At 41.1% G+C, this 27,792-nt stretch overlaps 1 protein-coding gene across 5 annotated transcripts in view; it reads right to left on the bottom strand.

Annotated features, from left to right (window-relative positions):
• TJP2 (tight junction protein 2) overlaps positions 1-27,199 on the bottom strand; it is a 62,476-nt gene extending 35,277 nt beyond the window's left edge. Inside the window, exons 1-2 of one of the 5 annotated variants that reach the window (XM_015653007.3) lie at positions 27,024-27,199; positions 15,087-15,207 (exon numbers count right to left, since the gene is read on the bottom strand). Coding sequence is in view for 1 of the 5 variants with exons in the window: in XM_015653002.2 (XP_015508488.2) it covers positions 7,495-7,557 (63 nt within the window). In the remaining 4 variants the exon portion in view is untranslated. Of the gene's footprint in view, positions 1-7,090; positions 7,115-7,494; positions 7,595-15,086; positions 15,208-25,897; positions 25,916-27,023 lie in introns of those variants that run through there. The other 4 variants (XM_015653003.3, XM_015653004.2, XM_015653002.2 and 1 more) reach the window with 4 other exon arrangements.
• Between the last annotated feature and the right edge of the window lie 593 nt (positions 27,200-27,792).

Consider the following 27,792-nt stretch of genomic DNA (forward strand, 5'->3'; position numbering starts at 1 on the left):
AGCAACTAACATTTTTTTTCAGCAAAAATGAATTTCATATTTTAAAATCCTTTTCACATATTGCTTCACAGAGGATAGCCAGAAGGCTGGTTTTCTCAAGTGTTCTGGGACCTACAGTACCAGTCCAGTGGAGGAACCTTGGAAACGACAATTCAGGCTCCCACAGGTGTTGAAGGAGCTCTGAATAAAACAAACCTCACCTCCTGAGGCATAGCACATGCCCAGTATTGTAGTAAAGATTTATCCACCACTTGTTTTTTTAAAAACCCAGCAAGGCTTGAGAAGATAAAAACGTGGAAGCCAAGTGATTTCATCTGAAGAGCAAAGTAAATTTAGGTAAAAGGCTGACAGACCAATTATACTTCAATGTTGCATATGTGCATAAACACTGGAAAGTGGAGATTTTATCTGCCATTTCATTTTCTGAATGTTTTTCCTAGACTTTCACCCCGTCACACAGATTATGGTGCTAGGAAGGGTTTTTCGTATACACTTCAGGAAGGTAACTACTGAAGGGACACTGAACTTTCAGTTCACCTGATCAACACTGGCTTGAAAAGCTTCCTCTGACTTAGTCAGCCCCACTCACTTTAACTGTAAATCTAACACATTTCTTTACAGTTTCTGGACCTTCTGCTCTTTGGGATACCCACACAAATTAAGTCTGAGAATCGAAGTGCTACAGCAAATGGTGCATAAGCTGAGTTCAAGGGGACTTGAACTTGTCTTGGAGTAGTAAAATAAAAATTCAAAAGTTTGGTTCTGATGTGCTTGCAGTATCAGGATTTGATGGTAAGGTAAATCAGACTCAATAGGTGTACATAATCAATTTCATTAAGAAAAAAATTAAGTTAACTGTGAAATAAAATAAGTGCAGCCACCATTCCTGAAATGCCTCTTTTCATGAATTACTTATTCTCTGCAGCTAAAACATAGCTTTTACTCTTGTGGCATCTTAAAATGAAAAAAAAAAAAAAAAAGGAAATAGGAAAAAAACCCATATGTATTACATGGTCCAAAGTTCCAATTATAATTTTTTTCAACTTCAGCAGTACACTTTGTACTGCTACTGTTTTTGAATGCTTCATCTTCCTGCACCCATATTCAAATAGCAAACCAAGCAGTAGAAGTGACCAAGTCTAGTATCAAAAGATTTTTATTCCATTGGTCATTCAACACCTGCAACTCTGGAATCTGAGAAAAACAAGCTGGGTACCTGTCTACTGCTTCCTGCAACTGGTTTCTAAAAGGCCTATTCATTACTGGGATGCAATCCAATCAGTCCAGCATTTATATTTAATCATCCAGTCATAATGCAAGACAATTCAAACAATGGAACAATTGTTAGTTTCCGAGCTTCATACTAAACCAGATTTTCTGTCCCTGTTAAGGTTTCTACCAGCCTTGGTTCTCACTCTATTAATAGAACAAGGATATGTCGTATTCTTGGAAGAATTTTACTTTTAGTCAAGCATTCCTGTGTGTATGTGTCTAAGTATGTAATCTTACTACATATTGTCACTTCACATACTTCATGTTACACACTTTAGGTTAGCTTTATGTTCCTGTCTGAAGGAAATAAATATGAATATATCTCTGTGTAATGCATAAAATTTAATGGTACATTTGACCATATCTAAGCCTAAAACCCCATAAAACTCACACTATACAATGTATTTCATACAACTACCAATGCTTTATCACAAACCTCACAGAACACAAACATCAAACTGAAGGTCACATTGACCAAAATATACCAAAACCAATCTGTTTAGAGACTGAAGTCATACATTCAGCATCATTCATATACATTCCACAACAAACAATTTATTAGCTAACTTTACACTGGTTTCCAGTCATATTAGTCATACCTCTCCACAATTCCTTTCTTTCTACCACCACACTTCTGCCTTCAAGGTCTTAAGCAACTCACCTCTCCCTCTCAAGATGTCTCAACAGTTTACTCAGTCATGCCAGAGAGCATTGCTGAAGTTCACTCCTAATCTTTAACATGTCTTGCACGTAACTAAAACGAAAACAAAATCTGTTGCAAAAGGGAGTTTAGCAATTTTTCTGTCATTCAGACAGTGGGATGCACAGATGCAAATGCAGATCTGAGAATTGCATTTGAAGGGTTTAGGTCTGCAAGTCTTATATTGATACTCTTCACAGCGTATTTGGAAAAAGAGGAAACAATCACCCAGCCTCTCCCAAGACCTTATATACCATGAGACAATGGATTAAGCCAGCTGCACCTGCTTCAGTAAAACACATTCATAATCTCTTTATTCACAGCAAAGTTTCTTCCTCAGAGCCTCCAAAGGACTAAAATTATTTTTTCAAACAGCAAAATTAATCATATAGCCACCGCTCTGAAACTTTCTGTGACAGTGTCACCAACAACCTATCATCCAACATAAAATAGTATTACACTAGAATTCGTCTGTACCTGATGACACTGATAAAACAACAGAAGGGCAGATGAGAGTGGTAAAATTCAAGTGTTTTCCATTTGTTTCCCTCAATCCTTTTGCAAGACTGGATGTAAACTCTAAGTATACCATGTAGTTATGTATGACTCTGCTAAAATTGTTATGAAGAATTTACCACATACGCCTGCAGCGTATGTAGAAATTATTCCAACCAATAGTGTTACAGACAGCAGTCAACAAACAAGCAGTAAATCAACACAAGGGGCAGAGGGCTGAAGTCAGCTGCTCCTTTTCTTTCGTATCAAGATAGTAACTTTCACGTGCCTGGTTCAGTCCTATGGCACTAATCTGAGTTTATCTCAAGCCATTCTTTCTTCACTTGAAAGGAAGCCAGCAGAACAATTTAAAACTAGAGCCCTTGATGCAATATTTCTACCGAACCAATGCTTCACATGTATATAACATCAATGTAAGTAACTTGGCATCACTCCAACCATTAAATGAAACCAAACTGACACATCCCTATGAAATAGGGCCACTTCCACTGAACAGTAATCTGAGTACACAAAGAATAAACTAACCAGAACAAGCTCAGCAAGTGACAGAAAAAAAAAGTTATTCCTCCTTTTGCAACTTCCATAAACTACATGAGGCTTTGTAAAGAACTAAGGAAGAAAAACAAGAGAGTCCTTTTGCATATGTGGCTGAAAGGAAACTAAACAACTCTGAATCATTAACATTAAGAAATGCTTCCATTAAATTACCACCCAGAGCAAAATTCATTTTGGTAGCAACTACAAGTTCATTCTCAAATGAGATTTGGAACAGAAAGTTTTCTTCTTGTGGTCTGAGCCACATGAAAGAGCATTGTACACTTCAAGAACCTTCTGACACACAAAGCAGAAGCAAACCATAATAAAGTGTTCTGCTTTTATCCCATCTGAAAGAAACTGAAGCTATGTACCTGCCTATAGATGAACAAGCTTTAAAAAAAATCTAAGACCAGTTTAATCCTTTTTTCAAATTACTGTGATCCAAGAGTCTCAGTCCATTCTTATTGCTGCAGAAGACATTAGGAACTTACCTACTGGCTTCTACAAGATAAACCAGGAAAAGAAAGCTTGGAAAAGGAGCTCAAAATTAGTTCAAATTATAAAAACAGGGACGAGAAGTTAATTAATAAAATTTAACTAATTAAGTTCTACAGTTCACCACCATAGCAACATTAAATAGTCATCATAATAACCTGTCAAACAAAAAGCCATTCTGAAAATGACAAAACATACTTAAGACACCCACATATACGAGAACTAGATTGTAAGTATTTCACATACACTGAAGGGATATATTAACAAAAAGAGGGATATATCAACAGTACTCTGGTACAGGGGGTCTCCCATTCTACCAACAGCATGACAAGTGTCTCTGAGGTACAAGACTTAACCTATTACAAGGATCTTAAACTATCCTTAAATCTTTCAGGTGCACTGGGCACCGCACACAAACAGCCAGGAAAGAATTACTGCCAAAGGGGAGCTGAGTGCACAGCAGCTATTGGAAATGTCAGTAGGCATCTGTCTGCAATCAACACTCTGTCTTCAGAAGCCTGACAGTGGGATTTTTTTGCCCTAATGTGACACATCATACTGAGGTAAAGCACAGACAAGTGATTGTCAACTGCCAGCAACTAAAAGGGAGTTCCTGCCAAAGTACCGAGTCAGAAACAACATTCCCACTGAAAGACTTTCAGGAAACTTAAGTGTTAGAAAATAAAAATTTACAGCTGAACTATAATCATTACTTAGCCCACAGACAAAACAATGCAAGTACAGTTCCACACAGAAAAAAAGGAGTTCTTATGCATCATCTAAAGAGCATGCACACACATGCTACCAATTAGCTATGCTACTGTCACTTCAATTGCTTTAATAATGTATCAACTCTACAAACAGAATAACCAAAACCACTGACCACTTCTTATTTCTGGAATAAGAATTACTAAGGAAAACAAAGAAATAAAAAATGCAAGTTATTTTTCATCCTGTTCTGAAGCTCTTCAAACAGCTTCTGAAATACTGGCTGGGCAGAAGAATCCTCAGCCATGGCCATTAAAAGAAACCCACATTCATTACCCACTAGATTTTTGCAAGTGCTGGAACATAGAAAGAAGAGCAATCAGTGCCAAGCACTGACCCAGGCAGCAAGCCGCTCAGTTCAGTCAAAAGCCAACAATTTGCTTCTGAGAGCTTTGTTTATGGAGCCTGGAATGACAGTCTAGTTAGACATCCTGCACTATCTCTGAAAAGTTCATACTGACTAAAATTCATAAGGGATGTGCATTCAGAATGCTCTCTCATCACAGAATAGGCACGCATGTGCAAGCAAAAGGTAGGGCAGGCTAAGTATACACCTATTATTAAGTCATAAATAAATGAATAATGAACAGGTGCATTGTTTCTTGTAGCTGTATTCAGATGCTGTAGATCAGAGCTGGTTTCTTTCCAAGTTTGATTTTTTTTATATTGTGTTTCTTTAACAAGAACCATCCAAAACTCAGTTATGAAACATTCATGCAGTACTGCTTCTCAGATCTGGAGACTAGCAGCAGAATACGCAAAAAAATTTTGCTCTCTGGTTACTTTATAGGGCACAAGACAAGATACAAACACCTGCAAGGCTGCTGCTCACTGTTTAGTTAACTGCTAGAACTGCAGGCCTTGAAGGAGCATTTTCTTCTTTACTGTATTTTGAAGATCTGGGATAGGGATGCCTGAAGAGTTCACCTCTCCTTCTATTTAGTAAGTTAAACAATGCTTTATTCTCACAAAGCATTGAGAATAATCACACTTACATATTGTTTTCCACTGCACACTCCAGTTAGGATGCATTCTGTTGAATAAATCTGCCCGAAGGCTGGTACTTGCAGTGTATGTCTCTCCTATCAGCACAGATCACACAAAATTCTTGGAGTTCTTAATTTTCATGGCAAGAAATACATTCCAAATATGGTTCTAAAAAATGAAGTGATTTTAAGTTCATTTGCAATTTTAACAGCCATGAATTACAGTCAGAATTCCTAGTACAGTTATAAATTTTACATTGTTTGCACAGCTTCATTAGGAAAAATAAAGAGGAAGCTAAAACTCCTAGCTATAGTATCTCTCCAGGTTCTTCTCTTTTTTTACAAAATAATGAGCAAACTGGTGTCTTTATAAAAGAAATGGAATTGTGGCCTTATTAGCAACTTATATTATATAGAATATGTTTTATATATATATATAAAACTTGTAAGGGACATAAGTAAGTAGCTACACTGACCATTATCTCCCCAGTTAAGTTCAGACCACATAAGAAACATGAGCTTTCTCGCAGTCTCACACAATAGGCAGAGGGAATGATCAGCCAAAGCTCCCATTTTGCTGACAGAGAAGCTGGCACTGAATTCATAACCAAGATAACCAACTTCCACACTGCATGGACTCACAGCTTTGAACCAAAAAGAAGCTTTAGCCAAATTAATTCTTTCTTCTTTACATAAAAGGCAGACCTAAAATGGTTTGAAGGAATGCTGTACACTCAGTTGACACCTGACAACCCATACATTTTATCAAGCCAACAGAAGCACTGCCATTAATTTTAAAGAGATTCCACCAATATTGATAAAAGCAGGCCAAATATTGTTGCTATTTGAGATAAATGGAAAGAGACAGACAACACAGTCTGGCAGTACATTTCTTTGAATACACTGTGAAGTTTCTTCAGGAATCATTCCATAATGACTATAACTTTGTTTAAGTGAAATATTTAAGCTAGAGCCAAATGAAGTGTGTATCTGTAAATACAGGGATATTTGTAACTCCTGTAGCTCAAACGTGCACGAATCAGACTTTCCATCCATCTCAGGACAACACAAATAAACCTCATCCCCAAGAGACCCCTGCAAGGCAAGTCACCAGCACATTATTATGGCTGTTTCTATTTTCTCTGACCAGAGCCATCAGCAAATGATTACACCTGCTTACCAAAGGTACTGGAGCAACAGTGTCAAATACGCTGGGAAGTGTGTCAAAGGGCTTACGAGAAGAATTAAGAAGAGATCAAACACTTAAATACAGGTGAGGATGAAGATAACAAAACAAGAAGAGCTAAGTAAATTACCCAGATCAACTGCACAACCTCTGAGGCAAAAAAAAACCACAAAACCCTAACCAAACAAAACCAGCAACAACAAAAAACCAAGCCATCCAACCAAAACACAACCCAAACACACAGAGCATGGAAATAATCACATAAAATAATCAACTCTTCGAGGATACTTAGGAGTACTGATTATCCTACAAGCCACAAAACAAAGTATGAGGCGTAAGTAAGTGTTTATGGCTTCCATCCACATTTTAGTGGGGGTAGGGGAAGTGACTGCAGACGAGTTCAGTTTTCTGCCACACCACACCACCCCTCCACTCCTGACAGATGCTGCCTGCTATTCCCTAGCCACGTTGACAAGAGCTATTCAGCAACTGACAATCTCAAAAAAATAAAACAAAACCAAACCAAAAAACAAGCCGGGACCAGTGAGAGGGGAAAGCGGCTTTTCTTCATCAAAATTCTGAGTTTGTTCCTCCACAGAAAGTGCGGTTATTTTCGGCTAAAACACTGACCTGCAACCTGAGCCCAGCCAGTATTTAAAGTACAAAACTACGTGTCGCCTTCGGGCGCCGCAGGAACCGGTCAGCGCTTCGGAGGACAGGCTGCCTCCCCGCTCCCATTTAACGGGAAAGAACGCGGCATTCCTACCGCCCTCGGTTCCAGCACTGTCTCCGCCAGCCCTCGCAGGTGGGAAGCGCTGAGACCGCCCGCAGCCCGCACCGAGCGGGTGCTGCCCCGCGAAGGCAGGGCGGGCGGTCCCGGCGCTGCTCGGCTGAGCCCCGCGGCTCGCAGACACACCTGTGCGCCGCTGTGAGCCGCACTCCGCCCCACACGCTCGCCCCCGCCGCCTCTGCGGTGCCCCCGGGGCGCAGGGCAGGGGCCGGGGCAGGGGCCGGCTCACGGAGGTGCTACCGACCTGCTCCGCCCCCGCCGCGGGCTCCCGCGGGCCGCTCCCGGCGGAGCCCTGCGTCGCTCCCATAGTGACATGGCCGGGCCCGCCGCCCGCGGCCCCGCGGCTGGCGGGCAGTCCCGGCAGCCTCGGAATGCTTCTCCCGCCTCCGCCCCGCCACCGAACCGGCCGGGCCGCTGGCGAGCGGCTGCGGCGGAGCCCGGCAGGACAAAGCCGGCTCTAAGCAGCCCTCCACAGAGAGACTTTGTCCTGCCGGGGCCCGGCCGCCCCTGCCGCCAGCCAATCATGCCTGTAAACGCCCCGGGGAGGCGAAGAAACACTTCCATTCTCCCTGGGAAGAAAAGAATTGTTATTCTCCATTTACAAAAATATTTCTTGTGTTGCTGCCCTTGGCAGCGGCCAGCAGCTGACGCCTGTCACAGGATAAACGGGAGCGCTGGGGCCGCTGGCCCAAGCCCGGGCAGCATTCCTGACGTGAGGCCTTCAGACAGTATCCGCAGCCCTCCTCTGCCGGACAGACATGCACCACTCATGTCCGTCTTTTCTCTCAGTGTGTTTTTTAGGAGGATGTGCATGGGAAAGCCTCCAAATAGCCCACGGACTCCTCACATCCACAGCCTTGGTCAGATTTCCTTCCACATCAGTCTTGAAAGTCCACACTGCTGCTATTAATTTAGAGGCCAAACTGCTTGCTTTAGAGGCCGTAATTACATATTCTAAAAAAACCCCCACGTTACTGAGTTAACTATTCCCAAGAGCTTGCAGAAATGAGTGGTCATTAAAAGCACTAAGGAAGAGAAAGAAGATGGCCAGAAATTCAACCACATCATATTCAGAAATAAAGATTTCTTTCCTAAGTACTGCTGTCTTCCTGGCTTTATGCTATTTTGGGTGGATGAGGCAATACTTGAATCAATCTTGGAAGGAAGAAACTAAGAATGAGAACCAACTGTAAGGGAAAAATTTTCTTAAGACAGTGTTTAAATAAAAAAGAAAAAAGAAAGCAGCACTTTATTTTGCATAGCCTACAGTCAAATTTGAAGACAATAAACCGTAAAATGCCAAAGCATGAACTCTGCTCTTCTTTCTTGTTGTTCCTTCTCTCAGTTTTACGAGTGATACCATACAACTTTGTTGCAACACCAGCAGTCCAGTACATGACCTGAAGTCAGGACCACTTAGAATAATGAAGCACAGCCCCCGCTCCCCGCAGGATCCTGTGATAGCTTCTGGTACCAAGTACTTGTCCATGAGATACAGTATGGGGCAAGGCAAAACAGCTGTCACTCTCCAAAGTGGTGCACACCTCTGCAAGCTGGAGGCAGCCTTCTAAAGAGCACTGTTTGGCAACATCAGCATAGAATGTTGTGCATAGAATGTCACAGCATTAACAGAGAAATCCACTGTCCAGTACTTGTTGAAACTTCATGACACAGTGAAAACAACATGATTTGGCTGCAGACAACTACATAGTTTTAGAAGCCACCAGAGCTCTTGACTGCCATCTCTTAACACATATACAAAGTTCATGGCAACATAAAGCAGAGCACCAGTGTCCTGAAGCTGCTTGCTTCCACACAGGTTCTGGTAAAAGATGGAGAGATACCACTTGATTTCCCCACCAGACACAGCTTCTTGGGGAGAGCAGGCAGTGCCAGTCAGAGCAATCTACTAAGGGTCTGCCTATCCTGTCCAAGGCCAAGAATGATTATTTGTGGTTCCAGACAAAAGCTGTGGCTTGACCTAATGCCTGCTTTTGGTATGTTTATCCAAGCCACAAGGTGTTATCACTAAATGAGGCTACACTTCCCTGATCTGTAGGGCAGCAAGCAGGGTTAACACTCTAAGCTAGCCTGAGGTAAGTGTAACACAGATGCAGGAACTGACCACAGTTACACAAGCCAGATAGGCTGGTTTTCAATCCGTCACCACAAAATACTATCTGGAAAGGGCCTATCAGTTTGTCTCTATTTAGTTTCCTGCAATAACAGATGGAGAATAATCCATGTGGGTTTATCAAAATATTTCCCATGTTTGTCTATAAAATTTCTCACTTTTAACCAAGTACACATATCCTTTCCTGTTTTCTTATTTATTTTTTTTTTCTCAAACTAAACAGCTACTCTGACACAATGGGAATATAAATCATCCCATACCAGCCTGCAATTGTGAGCACTAAGTGGCCTCTAGCACTCATGCTCACTCTAGAGCTTGGCCAAATGCCCGGATACTCATAGTGATGGCATGGACTGATGTAAGAAACAGTGTAGTAAAAATTTCCAGGTTTCTTATCCTGCAATTCAACCACCAAGAACAAACTTTCAGGCCTGCTCTTTGACTAAGATGTCCTCCCAGGATGGATATGCAGGAAGGCCTTATGAGAGGAAGAGATTTGCAGCTAAGCAACAAATGGAAGTATACAAGTGTAAATTGTCATGAAAGCTGTGCAAACTCCTCCAGCACCTCAAGTTTCTGCCTCCTGCGGTAGGAAAAGGGGGAACAGGTTCTCAAAGCATTCAATTCACCCAACAGCTATTCCATGGGAGTACAGCATCCCCATTCTCTTCCCTTGTAAGCCAAACCAAACCCGTAACCTGCAGCTCAAGCATGCTGTTTTCTATTAAGTATAACCTCTCCTGTCTCATCTTCTCTTAAATACCAGACACCCCAGTGTGGATACAGAATACCTATAAACTAGCCAAAACTCACTTGGGGCAGCAATGCAAGCAGAAGAGGGGCAGAAGCCCCAGCCAAATGGTCTGATGTGTCTGTGCAGGTACCTGAGCACCCTGAATGTTTGGAGGGATGGCTGCATGCACATTTCAGTCATTGGTCTCCCTTTGAAATGGGAGGTGCAGGTCCAGTTGAAGTCAGTCCTGGAAGGGATACTGCATCATGAAGAGTAAAGGATGGGTATCAGCACCATGTCAAAATTACATGAACTGGGCTACACATTTGCAGCTCTGTTCTCTGCAGTATTTAGGACCAGCTATTCTGCATGTGCAATAACTCTACAAAACAGCATCATCTGCAGGGGATTTCATGGAATGTTACGTACGTGTGCAGGAATTTTAAAATTTACTTCAATTGAAAGATTATTGGAACTAACTTTATGAAAAACATGCAAATAACTTACAGTGACCACATTTCCCATTGAGATTTTAAGTTTAACTAACTAAGAGAGATGCTGTTTGCCTACAATCAGATTGAATCTATGGTCTGTGTAGCACTGATTTACAGAGGTCACTTGCTGTAGCCTGAGTCATGCAAAACCTAGGATGAATTCCATAAATTATCTAATGCTACTGTGAATGAAGCAGTTGTGCCAATTCCAGCATCCACAGAGGGAACACCCATTTAACACTACACTAGAGGATGCAAATTTAAAACAAGCAGCTGCTCTCACAGTTACTCCAGCCAACCAAGTAAGGCTATTCTGCAACTTACCTGCAGCAACCATGTTGTGATTCAGGTTCTCTCCACCTCCTCTCTACCATCAAAGCCTTTTAACCTGTCCCTATGACAATCAATTATTTTTCTGTTTCTTTAAATGATAAAGTTCAACACTTGGCAGTGCTGCTAGGCAGCATGGCAAAAAGACAATCTCCTTAAAGAGATGGGAACTGATTTCAGAAAGAGATACTGGGAATGTAGGCTGCTAGTCCAGTTGAGGAACTATCTGAACAGAGATGTCAGTTTTGCTCTTGTTTTTAGGCAAGTGCTCATGATCTTGTCATGAGAGACACTGTACAAGTTTCTAAAAATACTGAGTTGTCAAACAGCCTTTCCCCCTTCCCTTCCAGGCAATCTCTTTAGACTGCCATTTGTCATCAGCCTGCAAAATCACACAAATCAGTCAGCCCAGTCCTACTTAAATGATTCATAAATCCAATTACATCCACTTCTTTATATAGTAAGCCAGGCCCTAAAGATTCAACCTTCAGGATTAGAGGATGTGTAGGTAGCTGACCTCTGACTCTCAGGAACTGCTCAGGAGCTTCATACATATGGTTCAAACATGCAGCTGTACACTGGGATTGTCACACATATGGCACAGTAATCCTAATCTAGGTTTTGGGGGGTCTGAAGAAGAGACACCTTGCACACTATCTCAGCACTTTCAACACACATGGGTAGAAATGAGTCCAGCAGAGGGCCACCAAGATGGTGGGGGCTGAAGCACTGGCCCTGCAGGAGGAGGCTGTGGAAGCTAGGGTTGTTTAGCTTGGAGGAAGGATGGCTTCAGGACACTCAGCAGCAGCCCACTGGCGCTGACAGGAGGAGATTAGGCCAGGTTCTTAGCAGTAGTGCAAGGTGGATAAGAGACAATGGGCCAAGATTCAAACAAGACAGGTTCAGATGCACATAAAGGGAAAAAAATTTTCCCATGAGGACAGACAAACTGGACCCCCTGCAGACAAGTTGTGCAGTCTCTGTCCTAGGAGGTTTTCAAACCCAACCGGGTAACTGGGCTTGGTTGCCCCAAGCAACTTGTTCTGATATCACAGGTGACTTGGGCACGAGGTTGCACAAGAAACCTCCTGGGGTCCCTTTCCACCTGAATTATCCTATCATTCTGGTGTTACTGCATCACCCAAGTGCCAGCTTAAAGCAGGATGATGCAATTATTATCCTGCCCCTTGTCTTCACTTCCAAAGTACAGCTTGTGATTATGCAACATAAAGATTTTGGCATGCAGCTGCTGGGTCTGATCTGTTGGCTGTCTCTGATCTAGTGTAAGGATGAACAGCTATACACACTTTCCAAATCTCAAAGCAGCAATACTAAGGCTGATATTTTAGGAAGCATAGATGTCCCAGGAACAAACACAGAGCCCAACATACACAGCATCCCACACTTCACACATATTTTTAATGAGGTAATCAACAGTGTCAAATCCTCTGTCACTGATGAGGCCACCTATTTTGATGTTTTCAAGAGCAAAATATTTTAAATTTTATTAAATCTAGACACAGAGATTTACTGAGACACCTCAAACTGATAAAAATTTTAAAATGTAGGTAATTATTTAGAGCAAGAGGCAGCATTGTTCTAAGCCAATGAGAAATCCAATTTCAAGTTCACAAAAAAGTTTTAAACACACACACTGTTACAAGCTGAACAACTAGGAACAGCATTGGACATTAACAGTATGTTATACAGTATGAAATACAGTAATATCTATATTTTTATAATGTAATGTATGTTTTCCTCAGTGTTTTGCACAGTCATCAGTTTTACTAGATCTCACACATTACAAGTTTGTTCTGCTTCAAACCGGAAGACTGTTTGTTTTGTTTGCTGCTACTTTCTTTTTGCAAAGAATATGGCAATTAGAAAACATAGACATATAGCATATTCATAGGATAAATAAAACAGCATGAGAATATGCAGAGGTGTTTGGTAATAGTTAATAAAATTATAGTTGTGAGAAAAAATAAATATAGTCTATTTGTTCCAAACACATTTTCATCTGAGCAATGTTTTAAATTACACTGCAGTTCCTTGAAAATTACACTAGTAAGGCAAGCAAATGAAATAGTTTGACCTACTGCTAAAGTGAAACAGGATCATAACAGTGACTCTGCTGGAACACACACTCCCCACCCCATCACCTCCTCTACAGGTTATGAAAATTGAAGCAACTTTCCTTGGCACAAGCACTTCAACCCCTATGACTTCAAGAAGATACAAAAACTAGTACTGTTGTTCTAAAGAATGAAATAACAATGTAGTTTAAACAAATCCAAACCACACAAGTGTGTGCTGTTTTTCTCCCCAAACACCATACAAAAGTGTGTGTCAACACTTGAAAGCAAATCTTTTCCCCAACCCCAACTTTTTCATTTTAAACAGCAGGCACATTCTGTTTGAACATTCATTTTGCTTACATCTCATTTCCTTCCTCTATTCTCTGTTTCTTGACTACTCCTTTAGCTATTTATCTGCCTTTCCCCACTAGAAGTCAAGCCCTACAACATCAAAGCTTTACTCTAGTAATCAGCTGTTATGGCTCAAATTAATTAAGACAACACAATAAAGAAAACAAAGATCCCATTCTCATGGAGATCATTATGCTTATTAAAAACAAGCAAAAGAATATGCAGATTACACAAGACATAACATTCACATAGATATGTTACTTTTTTCCTAATATAGGGGTTAATTTAAAAAACAAAGCTCCAGACAGCAGTTCTTCAGCCAAGTTAGTTCTTTAGAGCACGAAAACTATGCTTCAAAGCTCTGCCTCTCCCCATCCTATTTATACTGGCAAACCTCCTGCTGACAAGCTTATTAAGAAACAAAGCAGTTCTGCAGCCCTATTCAGAAACAGCAAGGTCCCAGTTGGGGTACTAATGCCCACTTTTGGGTGCTGTTTTTTGCAAATGACTGAAGGAAACTGGCAAGAGTCCAAAAGAGAACGGCAAGAAGAATCAGGGAGAAAGCAGATGGACACAGCCATAGCAATCATTCACTTGCACAGTTCCACAACTCCTAGAAGCCCACAGACGAAGCGGCTGGGTGCACCTTCTGAGACATCTTGACCTTGCTGGTAAATGGTTCTGGAGTTTCTTTTGCTAAGAGTTGAGCTTGCAACTATCCACATTCCCTGGTGTAAAGTTTGCATACCCTACCATAGAAAGCTTTTGTTTTGAGGAAAATGTCAGAGGCTGCTCAAGACCTCAGCTGAGGCATTCCTGCCTAGCTACATTTCACTGATATTCTCATATCAAATTTTCCCTTGCTCCCAGAAAATTCAACAGAGAAGTAGCTTTAGTTAAGTAAGTCACAAATTAGAAAGTCAGGATAGCAGATAAGCACATTTTTAAGTAAATGACTAAAGCAGCAATAGCTATGCCTCTCAAAAATGAAAGTCAATTATAGTTTTGCAAAACGTCAGCATAAAAACCTTTTCCTCTCTTAAAATCATCATCTGTTAATGACTTACGAAAACAAGCCAAGCATGTTCGATCAACACAAAGCTAGGGATGCATTTTATAGTCCTTCTGGAAGCACTTGAGAAAAGGTTCCAAAAGCAAGGTTAATATGCCAAAAGGATTATATTTACCTTAATGATGTACTGTAAGAAAATATGCAGAAAAACAACTCTCCCTGTGTGTGGCTATTCTGTTTCCCAGGACTGACTGAGTCACTAAGCAACTCCCATGAATATTACCCTTTGTGCTTAAAGTAATTTATTTATCCCCAAGTCCATGCTAAATATTTATATTTGCTGAAGACATCATCATAGATTACATCCATTCTTTACCAAAGTTTAGCTAACAGATGAACTAGTACAGGCCTGTGCATTATTATTTGCATAACTTCAGCAGAATATTGACTTCACTGCAGAAACCTCTCCTCTTCTGGAGGCCTGTTGTGCATCATCAAGTTCTCAGCAAATGTGCATGCAATCATTATAAGTTTCTTTGAGAATTCAAATTAACTGGTTTTAATTTCATATTACTCTACTAAGTACAATTTCTTGAAACCTTATGAAAACATTGCTAAAAGAATATACATCTTAGCTAGCACATGACAACATTACATCACTTTAAACTAATGGCTAGGTCTAACTGATGCAACTTGACCAGTACCTTGGGAGGAGTGATGATTTTTGAGTGCCGTTGTCTACTTGCTGTGTGATGCTTTGGGCTTGATGTACAGCTGTGCTCCCAGTCCCACTCACAAGGAGATGGCAGTGCAGTACTTTGCTCCCTGAAAAACAAAGTTTCATTTAAGTCATGTACAACCACAAAAGAGTGCTTGTGAAGCCTGGAACACTGAAGTTCTAGAGATGAAGACGATATAAAATATATTTCACTGCTTAGTTTGACATGCTTTAGCTTCCCTGGCAATCAAGTCGAAATATGCTTGAAAAAAGGAGAGAGATATTCAACATTTACATACAAGCCCATATGCAAAGCAATCAATGCATTTTTGCCAACAAAATAGGGCATTGACAGGAAGCATATTTATAGTTACTTTGTTGCACTGGTCCACTCCACAAACCCATCTGGTTTTTTGTTTCAATTTAGTTTTGGTCTGATTGTTTAGCTTGCACAAGACTGTACACAGGAAAGCTGGTAGCAGCATTGTATCTTGAGCATAACCTCAGGAGAACACTCGGATACAGGTGCTCCAAAAACATTAGATGGTAACTTAATAACTACAGTTGTCAAATAACAGAAAGAAAACATTTCCCAGTGTAATCTTCTATCCTCCTTTCCCTGCTCAACAGGCCTTAGGTACCCCACTCAGGCACAAGTAGCATGTTAGCTTCAGTGTCCCTCTCACCAGGCTCCCCCTCTCCTTGACCCCTTCTCTAGTACTTGACTACCCCAGTAGGGAGAAATTGACCGGTTTCACTAAGATAAAGAAGGAACTTTTGACAGAAATAGAAACACAAGCTAGTGGTTAGGGTTTGGTGGTGGCTTTTGTTTTGTTTTTGAAGGAAAACCAACATGCAACTGAGTAATTTTAATTCTTCTCTCAAAAACATCTTTCCAAAGTGTTCCATCTTCAAAGAAGGATATAGCCAGACTTACCTAGAAAAAGCATATTAGCTATTCTTTTAGCAGGTGTGAGTTTGTTTGCCTGTTTCTGCTCCACCCTCTCCCCCCCCAACCAATGGAGAGATGTTTTTTCATTATGGTTAATATTACATTAACCATTTTTAGATGGCTTGCGAGATATGAGAAAGAGACACTGACAGAATTCTGCAGAACTTCCCCAACTGTCTGCAATTCTGGCCCAAGTTTTGATGTGTCTTGTGTGCGACACCCACTTTTTCCCGAGCACAAATATAATGAGGTCATAGGTTTTAAAAAGCAAAATTAAAATCTCTAAAATACATAAAAAATACATTTTGTTTCAGATTAACTTTTAAAAACATGCAACAATGCAAGCACCTGCGATACATCACATCTTGAAACTAGAAGGTTATTTTCTCCTTTCTCTCCGTGCTCTTCCAGCACAAAAGCATCTTTCTAAAGTAGACTACAGTTTTAAATCAAGGCATGATTTCAGAATTTGCACAACAAAAAGATGCTTAATATGAGTTTATATGACCACCAAAGAGCAGCACAAGCTATACTTTGCATTCAAAACAAACTTCAGTCTTATTTTTCTAGGCTGTGCACAAAATCTTATCCTGGAGGCTGCAGAAAGGTCACACAAGCAAGCTAAACCTATCTACCACTGCTGCCACCATTTTTCCTTTGTCAAACTTTATAAAAATCAATCTATCTGTCACAGAAATCACATCACTATTCCAAGCAAAGATGGAAGTAGAAAAACTTTACTTTGCAATGTCTTTGATATGAAAATACAAATTAATACCATAGCAAAATAATGAATCTGCCCTTCCTGCTTTCTTTTGCACAGTAGTCTGGGTTTTTAAGCAGAATTCTTACAGCTTTCAAGCAATGGCTCTAGCCATAAAATAACTTTATTTATATATATATATATAAAATAACATAAAAAGCATCACACTCAAGTGTATTTTAAGAGATGCTTAAGAAAAAGAAAGTGCTTAATTATGCACCTGAATTTGTGCATTAGAAGAGTTGACAAATGAGGATCTCTACACCCTTTATTCAGTATTAGGTTTTAGATAGTGTCTCATTATGTTACACATTTCTCCTATACACACACACTCTCACCCTTTTATAACATTTTATTTTTACAAAGAATGTACCTCTAGAATGTACCTCTGGTTACCTCTAGAAGTTGAGTGATAAGCTGATCTTAGCAAAGTGCATTATTTATGTGTTTATTCCAGTCATATAGAATAAGCAGTATGCAGCTACAAAAAGAACAATACTTTTATTGTCAACTTGGTTTACTTGGACATAATTGGTGGTTACCAACCTTTCATTCCCTGAAAGTTTTAATAAAAAGATAAAAGGGATCACTATTACAGTCCAATGACAACAGCTTTTCTGCTTTTCCAAAACTGTTGGAATGGCAAATCCAAACATAATCCAAGTACATCTTAACCAGTTTGAAATTCCAAGTGTGTACAGCAATCACATTAACTAAACCTCTCCCTGAAAGCAAGGAGATGTCCGAATAAGAATGCTGGAAATAAAAACAAATTTTAACAGTGTATTTTGTACTTTGATACTGTAATGTGACTAATACTCAGTCACATTATAGATGAAAGACAAACAGTCACAGTTACAAAAGACATCGATGTTACAGTTAATAAGTTTCATTTTTAGAGGGCTTGATTCAAGCTATAACTGGCCAGACTAACCTACTTGAAAACAAAGAAGAATTCTACAAGAATATATCATTACTTTCCAACATAACTTCTCAAAACAGCAGGAAAAAGCAGGTACCATTTTATCAATATATAAAGAGCTGCTGAAAAAAATAAAAAAATATTTGCATGTACATAATTCATATGGAACAATCAAAGGAAGTCACAGTCCAGCACACTCCTGCTGTCCTGAGTCCAAACAGACTGCACTGAGAATCCCTTTTAATGGGCAGGTTTTTAACAAAAAGCCCTACAAGCGCTCATTAACACGGCACTGGAAATTTAGGACCAACTTGAAGAACACTTGCGTTAATAAAAAGGCGCAAAAACCATTTCCATCAGTGTATTTGCTAACTAGTTTTTGTGGTTCTGGTGATAGATCTGGAAAAAAATAAATCATATGGTCCTTAGTGATTTATTTGCTTCTATTGTTGTTACCACCATTAAAGAAAGTGCATTTGTAGAAAAAATACAGGATAAATCTGAATTCAGTCACAAACAGCCACAATTATAATAACCCAAGTTTTTCTTTTAAGTTTTTCTTACACAGAGCGATTCCAAACCAATAGAAACATCCTAATTGGTCCTGGACAAAAGCCTCTCATATTTTGCACTCCTCTGCAATGTCTGAAACAAGGTGACTACATTCTCTTCTATTACAAAAGTCTGGGAGACCAGAAGGACTGTGAAGACACCCATCCATCCATGCTTCTCATACAGATGGGAGACAGCAATGTTTTCCACACAACATACGTTTTTGGTGGAAACAGTTACATACAGAAGGATTTTTCTGAAGCCTGATACTCAAGTTGTGTGGTGCAAGACAGCAGTCTGGATTGTTTCTAACAAAAATCAGGAAAACCTTCTTGTGAGGAAATGGTATTCCTAAGTATGATGAACTCCTGCTTCTAAGCAGAGAAGTAAAGTTGCCTGCACAGACAAAAGTGATTTTTCTTTTCTGGTTTTAGAAACTGCTTCTCTGACAGATAAAAATGAAAATATGCATATTTTAAATGAGGAGAGGGGAAACACACACATGCATCAGGTTAGTAGCAAGCAAAAAATACAAAATAGCCATTTCATTTCTGTTCTGATGAGTATACACCTGATTATTTTCTGTTCCTCAGCAAACTCCTCATTTAGAAATAACACCTTCTCCTAGTTATTCCCCTAGCCAAGGACAGGTAGTACACAGAAATCTCTAATGAAACCACTAAGTTCAACCACAACTACTGAAGGTACAGATCTTGTAAGGTACAAAAAAATATTACCTGTTTTATTAATAACTCTCCTCTTTCTGATAACATGTTTTAAAAATGCATGATTCAAGGTGAGCACAGTTTTTCCCACAGTTACTCACTGATTGCTTTTTAACACTTACCCTGGATGTTGCCACAGATTTGCATGTCTACCCTCAGGAAGCAGTTCCCTCTTGTTAAGGGGAGTAATACCTATCGCTGCTTCTAAAATAGTTATGTATTTCTTGTACCGCATCCTGCCTTTCTTAAGAGTTCCACCACGCTAAGTTATCATCCAAATGCAGATGCTGTAACTGAAGTCATGCCTCTTCACTGATTTGAAAAGCTGCTTTTTAAAACATACTGCAAGTTTGAAGCATAAAAATAATGCTTTTTTTCTCCTCTTGCAGGCAAGGGTAGTTGGTAGAAGAGAGAGAAAACCAAAGAAAAACTCCTACCAGATTCCCCAGAAACGTCATTGTTACGTAATTCAATCTTTGAATAAGACACTAATGAAAATGATTGAAGAGACAATCACGGTTCTAAGCCTGGTCGGATAATGCACACTCTCCAATTGACTAATCCTTTGCTAAATCTCTGCTGTCTATAATCTTTCAACTGCTAATGGAGCACTAGGTGACTTCTCTGTCAAATCCATCCAGGGAACAAAAGAGACCTGCACAGAAAACTTGAGAGCGTTTTAGACAGTGACAGACAAAAATAGCTTTTGCCTTAGCTGTTCTCACCAGAAGACACCAGAAAGCTCTCTATGTTAGAAGTGTCACGAGGGATTTGGCTGATCTACTCAGAAAAGGCATGGAGAAATACTTCCTTACGTGGCTTGTACAGAATTAAGAAAGCTAGAGACTCCCATTATGATACCTTCTAGTCATTCAAATATTCCTCACATGATGCCAGAAGCCACATCCCACATCAGAATTGTTTTAGCCATAAGGTAAGTTAACTGTGAGTGCCAAAGACCTCAGGTATGAACTACAAAGGTGGAGACAGATGCACATGTTGAAAGAAGTAACAGTGACATTTTGGAAATACTGCAGTACCGTCAAATTGCTATACTCAAAGAGATGTTGTTGATTGCAAAACAAATCAAGGAAATGTTGATGTAATTCTTCTTAGATAGTAAGAAATGAATGGATAGATAGATAGATAGATAGATAGACATAGTTACATATTTAAATATTGTGTACTTATGCAGTAATAGAGATAAAAACATAGAAAGAAGAGATGTGACAGGAAGACTGAAGCCTGGAACCACAACTCCCTCTGTAAACTGTGCAAATTACTTATTCCCTAATATTATTAGACATGTGTGTATTTCTGTTGGGGTGATATCATATTGCATGTTCCTTATTTAGAAACCAAGATGATTTCTTGTTCTGTAAAATATTTCTTTATTTTAGTATATGAATGTTTGAATGAATATGAATATGTATTTTAGTATATGAATGTTTAATATTCAGTCACATTTGTACATTATGTTAGCACATGCACACACTGAACTATCTCAGCTAATTACAAAATAGCAATCTATGTGACTGATCTTAGAAGAGCAAAATAAAAGCAAGGGTCTTTTAGTTGCTTGAGGAAAAAAAAATCCTCTACATAGTTGCATGCTGATAAGGAGTACGTAGTTTGAAATACAGTGATGTGTTAAGAAAAATAATTAATATATTAAACCCACAGGAATTAAATCAAGCAAAACATTACTTCTCTGTGTACAAAAACAACAAAAAAACATCACTCAACAACAACTTTAAACATCTGTATACAAAGCATTAAGAAGCTTAGGAAAGCATAGTACTAGAAGCATGCAAGCAGAGCTAACGTCATTAAGCCTGCATGCATCCTGACTTCTGATAGCTTTGGTAGCTCTATCCAAAAGGCTGTAATGAGAAAGAAAAGACAAGAGAAGTGAGCAGTTTTTGACAATTCCAGTACTTAAGGATCTTCTGACTGTAGAAGACCATGACAGTTCTATTTTACTCAAAAGCAGAAATATTTCTATAAAATCCAGTCTTCCCTCAAGGTTGGTTTCATTTACAACTTCAGTATTACCATACTTTCTCCTATGAAATTCTGGTATTTCTTTCTGTCTACCTTCTCCCTCAACACTTCTTTAACTCTAAACTCCCCTTTTTAGATCTAAGGATTTTTTCTTAAAAAAACTTTCCCACAGTAGTTTTCAAAGCCAGTCCTATGCAAAGTGTAAAAAGCATTAAGTGCAGCTCTGGTCCATCCTTTGTCTCTCTGAGGAAAGCACACTAATTCTGACCAGAAAAAAGAGCCCCATGACTAGTGTTGTACACAGGGAAGCCAAACCCACACAATAAGCACAAGTTACTCCCAAGTACTGCTTTCGGTTAAACTGTGCATGAAACCTCCAGGTATCTAGAGGGAGAAAGACTGACTCACAGTTTATCAACTTCCTTCAACTTTATTTAGAAACAGAAATTCAAAGCTGCTAGTACATGCATTGTTAGTGAAGGATGACTTTTATAGAGCAAACAAAAAGTCTAAAACATACCTTCCTCCATTGTTTCCTGCCGGAGAATTATCATCCACTCCACTTTTTATGTCTTCGTTTGTTTTTTTTTCAGGAAGAACAGAAACCAAGTTTTATTGGCAAGAAAACAGAACAATTTTCCTAACCGAGAACACACAAGTGATGCCTTGGAAAATACAATGTATTTCTGAGAAAGGGGAAAGAATGACAGAGCTTTTTTCTCTGTTAAAGAAACATTTACAAGATCAAAGCAAAAAGCTTTCTTTCGCTCTAATCCTCGACAGATGTAAACAGTCATACACTCTTAACTAGATGTAGAGCATACTTCTTGTAAACTGGTGGCAGAGGCAGAATCACATCTTCAGTCACTTCAGACCTAACTAAAAAAGAGACACTCATTGCCCAATGCAGCCACAAATTACTTTCCATCTTGTGAAAAAAACAAAATCCTATTCTTTCTCATCTTTCAACAAGATCTGTGTAACAGCTACAGATCAAAGAATTCTCCTATTAAGAGAGCAAAGAAACAAGTATCTCTTCCTACATGCTTTTACTCAACTGGTAAGAATAACTGTGACAGTCGATTGTTAGCTTCCAAAATACACATGTGTTTGTTTTGTTTGCGCCACAACCAGCAAATATATAAAGCTTGATCTGTAAAAAAAATCTTAAGGTAGAGGAGCATCAAGGATCAGACTGGGAGCATGAGAGGTGGGAATGAAAAGAGAGGAGGAGGACCTGGAAACTTCTCTCTCACAGCTTCCCGGATTGCAGTTGCTTTTGGCCCCTCCTTAGAGATCGTCCCTTCCCTGAGCAGTCCATATGTTCCTGGAGATTCTCAGAATCAGATTATACAAAGTTGTGCTAAGGAGGCTAGAGACACCAGTAGTCAAATCTGCTGGCTATTAAGCAGAGCTAGATGATGAAGCAGATGTTAGAACAGAGAGTGCAAGCCGGACTACAGACAGCCTTTCTGTTAAGAGTGACATCCAGGAGAGATTTATGGGCTTTCTCTAAGGCCTTAAAAAAAACAAATCAAAAATTAATGAGGCAAGGCAAGTAACACATAGCTTGAACCAACATGTGAAATCTTGGTTATGATGAGGCTGCATTGTTAAGTTCACATTCAGTGTATCAATACAATACTGATGTAAAAAAATTAGTTTGGTACAATAGTTATAACAACACAATGCTTTTGGGAGAGGTATCATTGAGCCAGTCTTAGAAAAAAGCCACAGTGACCCAATAGATCTGAACTCATGCCTAGCTCAATGAAAACATCCCCAAATCTAAGGAGACATCCTAAACCTGACATTTCACATGTATATAAACCACACCCCAGATAATTGCACACCTTTAAGAAGTAAAAAGGAATTTCTCAAAAGCAGTTCTGAATTGCTTGTAAAAAACAAAAGCAGGGACAAAAGCATGAAAAGGGAGCAGGCATTGGAAAAAAACCAGAACAATAGGGCTTTATATTTTGCCTACCACACTTCTTATTGACCCTACTATTGTATCAGGCAGTATTTTTGTCTGTCGTTTTCACGTTATTCATGTGAAAAGGGAGCACTAATGAGTTTCGTTTTCTCCCTAGATTAGCAACCATGGTTATTTGAGGTTCTGGGACTCAGATGCACAATGACAATGCTGACCTAAATTCAGGAAGACTTGGGTAGCTCATGTTTCCTAAAAACAAAGCCTGCAGCTGATGAATACACACCAGGGCAGATGCTGTACCAGATATCAAACCAGAGCTCCCACAGCTTGCTCTGTTATTACTGAACTTGGATCATAAACACCCTAAATACATTCACAAATGCAAGGGCCATCTTAACACTGAACAGAAAGGAGTTGACACAGTCTGCATTCTGATTTGAAACAGAAAACAACGATATCCCCTAACGACATGCACTTTCAAAAAGCAATCAGCTTAAAAAGAAAACCAAAACAAAACAAAAAATCTCAATAATAAGCCAACTAAAACCCAACCCAAACATTAATAGTTTAAGGTATTAAATTACCTGAGTATACTTTACTGTTGCATCAAGCTGTTTAATTACAATGCTGCAGTTAGTACCTGTTTAAATTGTCTAACATTTAAGTAAAAAATAACCTTGACTCTCTAGAGTTGAATGCTGGCTTTGTCTGGTAAAAAAAAAAAACAAACAAAAAAAGAGCAACACTACAGACCCCCCCCAAACCCAAAAAACACACAAAACAAAGCAAAACAACAAAAAAGACACCAACCCCCCCAAAAAAAACAACAAAAGAAACCTCAAACAAACCAAACTAAACAAAAAACCCACAAATAATAAACAAACAAAAAACATTCCCAAACCCCAAACAAAAATACCCACATAATTGCACTAGGTTCTAAATCATAATTTACCCACTCGGAAAGAAAAAAATTACTTTTTGAAGTGGGACCGATATAACCCAAGAATTGGCAAAAGACAATTAAAGAGCAACAGAAGGCTTCAAAGACTCTGGGAACAAGCAGGAAGCAAAGATTTCACGGGAGCAGACATAGGTATCCAACATTGTTCCGTTCTTTCTGAGGAAGAGGATAGGTTTAGATAATCGAGAAGTATCCCATGGTTGAACAGCTCTGTTTTGACGATGTAAGTTCTCAATGCATTTAGAGCATGGTCATGGGACTGAGACTGAACCTTTGACTCTGAAAGATGACGAGCACTGGTGCGTGTGTGCCAGCATGGTCATGCAAAACCAGTCATCCCCATGTCACTACTCCAATCTCTGTAGGTAACACACCATTTGCAAACAAACATTCTCCACTATGGCAAGGCTCATATATTAAAAGAAAAAATTATGCCCTATATACTTACTGCCATAAATATTTGTTTTACAAATAGATTATCCTATTTCTGAGAAATCTTCCAAAGGTCACAGAAACCCACAGAATTTTGGGATTTAGATCCACAGCCTTTCTACAGCTGATGCCAAAGATCAATTGCCAAATTAAATAAATTAATTTTTCCCTAGCAATTAGAATTTTCACACCTATTTGAAAATCTCTAACATCACAGACATGTAGCTGTTCTAACATATAAGTGCTCTGTTCCTCCTGTCATTAGAATGATTGTGATTCCAAGACTACTGCAATAGGATGAAACTGATGCAGTCATGGAATGACAAAAGTTACACCATCCCTGAGTACATAAATACTGTTATTTCAGCAATTAAAAGTGAACAGTCTTGTAACACGAGATTTCCTTTACCCTACAAGAACATTCTGGAGAAAGACAAGATTGGTAACTATTAAAATGCTCACACAAATGCTATCATTCAGATTTGCTCTAAGTTAAATGCAGATTTGAAGTAGTCCTGGAATATTAGGCCATTCCCCAGCTGAGGAGTGCTGTGGTCCAGGAGCTTTCTAATGCTTTTAAGCATACAGGTTTTATAAAGGTATGGCACATCCCATTTTGTGAACCATGCCGCTACCTAAGCATTGTTTAAATCACTAAGAAAGATTTCCTGGTTGTCCTTAGAGGACACAGAACCAGGAAAAGGGGGGATTAAGCAATCCAAAAAACTATCATACACTTAATTACTTTGATGCTTCATTCTAAAGACCTCTATTTAGATTATAGTTCCTGCAAAGTGTTGGGGTCACCTCAACTCTTCTGCGTAACTCCCAACACTTGCCTTTAGCCTCGCAAAAATCCAGTGCAGTGGCACTAAGCACCGCAGCAGTTACTGATAGTGATACAGGGCAATAGCAAAACACAATTAGATACAGGTTCTGCAGTCCACAGTGACATCATTTATAAAGGGAAAAGAAGTCACTGCCACTACTTAAAACCCAATGTTTAGGGCCTAAGATGTTTGCATCTTAGTAACAGTCCAGAAGCAATTTTAACACTAAATTCACCTAAAGTCAAATACATACAAAAAACTTCCTCAGAAGCCTGATGACAGCCCTCATAATCCTTGTAATAATGTTATACTAAGTATAAATCTTACTGACAGTGTCTAAGTGGCACACACATGCTTAGTAAATGCAAAACATTTCAAAGTCTCTTAAAGCAGCCTGATGATCTCTCAATTAGTGTTAATTCACACAAACAAACCTCCTATGCCTTCCAGTGCTTGATTCTTGCCATGTCAGGACTTCATGGATCCTGACAAATATCACTGAAAGAGCTGACAACAATTAAAGCCTTAGACAATAAATGCTTTACAAATGAAGGAAGCAGTTTTGCACATACTAATTTCTCTTTTATTTTCCCAAACTACAGGCGAATCACAGTTTTCAACCTTTAAAATAAAACATCGCAGAACAAAAGAAAAGTAAGCTATTTTGTTGGAAATTATGTGACCTTAAAAATCACATCCAAAGGTTAAAATAAAACAGACCTTTGCAGCCTCTGCTGGAGCACAGCTGTGGGGCCAAGAATGGCTTGAACATCATCTTAGCTGTGGGAACCGACACAATTTTATAAGCTGAAGCTAAGGAGCAGATCATTCAGAGACTCTCTCTGTTTCAAGTGAATAACTACTAGAAAGCAACACTGGAAGCATGAAAGTTTTCTGATTTGTTAAATGACTCTAACACAAGTATGTTCAAACAGCATGTACTTTCTCACGCTGGAAAAAAATGAGCAAACAGGTTCAAGTACGGGGTGAGTACGGGCAGAGTTGTCTACTAAAGCAAGTGCATGCCACTGGTAGATCAACCCTGGCACTCCAGTCTGAAAATCTAATGTACCTGGGCTCCAGGTACATTACTGGGCTCCAGCACCGCAAACACGGCCGATGCCAAGGCACTTCAACAGGGCAATTAAAACATTTGTCTTCTGGAACTGCCTGTTCTTTGTTTTACAGTTCCCTGTTAACTTGAAACTTCCCCTGACCCAGTTAGCCAAAGCCCAAGGCATGGCTGGAATCCACTCGGGATGTGCCAACACAAAGATTTCAGGAATCCTCTGTGCAACAAAGGCATCCCAAGCCCCCGACGGCGGGGGCGTGCGCTGGCCCAGGGACCCGCCGCCCCCCCCCGGGAATAACCCGGGTAAACAAACACCCCGACTCGCCGGTGGCATCTCTCCCACTTTCAACGTAGTATCGCACTCTCCCGGAAAGTACTTATCACGGAAAAAGTCACCGAGAGCCGCTTAATCCCGTTAGAGAAAAGCCGATCCCCAGCCGAGCCCGGCTGTTCGCGCCGCCCAGGTGCGCGGCGGGCGCGGGACCGGCCTGGGGGGACCCCGCGGGGGCGCGGCGGGTCCGGCTCCCGCGGACAAAGGCGGCAAAGCGCGCCCGGGGCGCGCAGGCGAGAGAGCGATAAATCGCGAAGCACACAAAGGAACGAGGAGGAGAAGCCGGGCAGCTCGTGGCCGCAGCGCGGCCCCCGGGGCGGGGAGAGGAGGCACCGGCCGCGGGGGACAGGGGGTGCCGAGGGGCACCGCACCTGCCCGGGGGGAGGGAGGCGGCGGGGGGCCCGGGTTCGGGGCGGGGATATATTGAGGGGATGGATACTCGCCTGCTCGCGAAGGGATTCTGGCAGCGGGAGCAGAGGTCCCAGAGGCGCCCCGGCGCTGGGACTGCGCTTTGCCCTGCCCCGCCGCCCCGGAGCGGGCAGTGACGGGGGCGTCGAGTCCGAGCGCTGGGTCTGGGGCCGGGGCCGAGGCTGGGGCTGGGTCCGGGTCCGCTGTGGCCGCTCCCGCCGAGTCAGGCGATTTCCTGCGGGGCGCGGGCGGGGGCGGTGCGGCCACGCCGGGGCGGGCTCCCGCCGCAGGTGCCGGCCTCGCCCCCAGGTGGGGAGGAGAGGGGAAGGATGGGGAGGGCAGGGAACGACAGGGGTGGGGCGCTGGCGGCGACCGGACGGGGCGGGCGGCGTGCCCCCACCTGCGGCTGCTGCCCCTCTAGAGCAGGGGTGCCTTCGCCCGCTCCCCCGGGCCACGCCCGCACACACCAACACCCGCGGCGGCGGCAGGGGAACAGGAAATACCGGTCGCAGCCCGGTGCTCCACGCCGCTGAGTCACCGCGGCGAGGCCGCCCCGCCCCCCAGCTTTTCTCTGCCCGTCCCGTATCCCGGCAGGGGACCCCGGCTCTGGCCCTGGGTCTGGCCCCCGGCTCTGCCCGAGGCAGCCCGCGCCGGGCCCGGGCTGCAGAGCGGAGCCCTGTCGCCGCTGGCACGGCGCACCGTCACCAGCGCAGCGCTTGGGTGTGTTTTCCGTTTACATCAATGTTTTGTTTGGAACTTGGGATCGTTGCCCTTCTGAACCTTTCTAACGGGAAGACCTCTGAG

The sequence above is a fragment of the Parus major genome, chromosome Z (assembly GCF_001522545.3).
Source record: "Parus major isolate Abel chromosome Z, Parus_major1.1, whole genome shotgun sequence".
NCBI lineage: Eukaryota > Metazoa > Chordata > Aves > Passeriformes > Paridae > Parus > Parus major.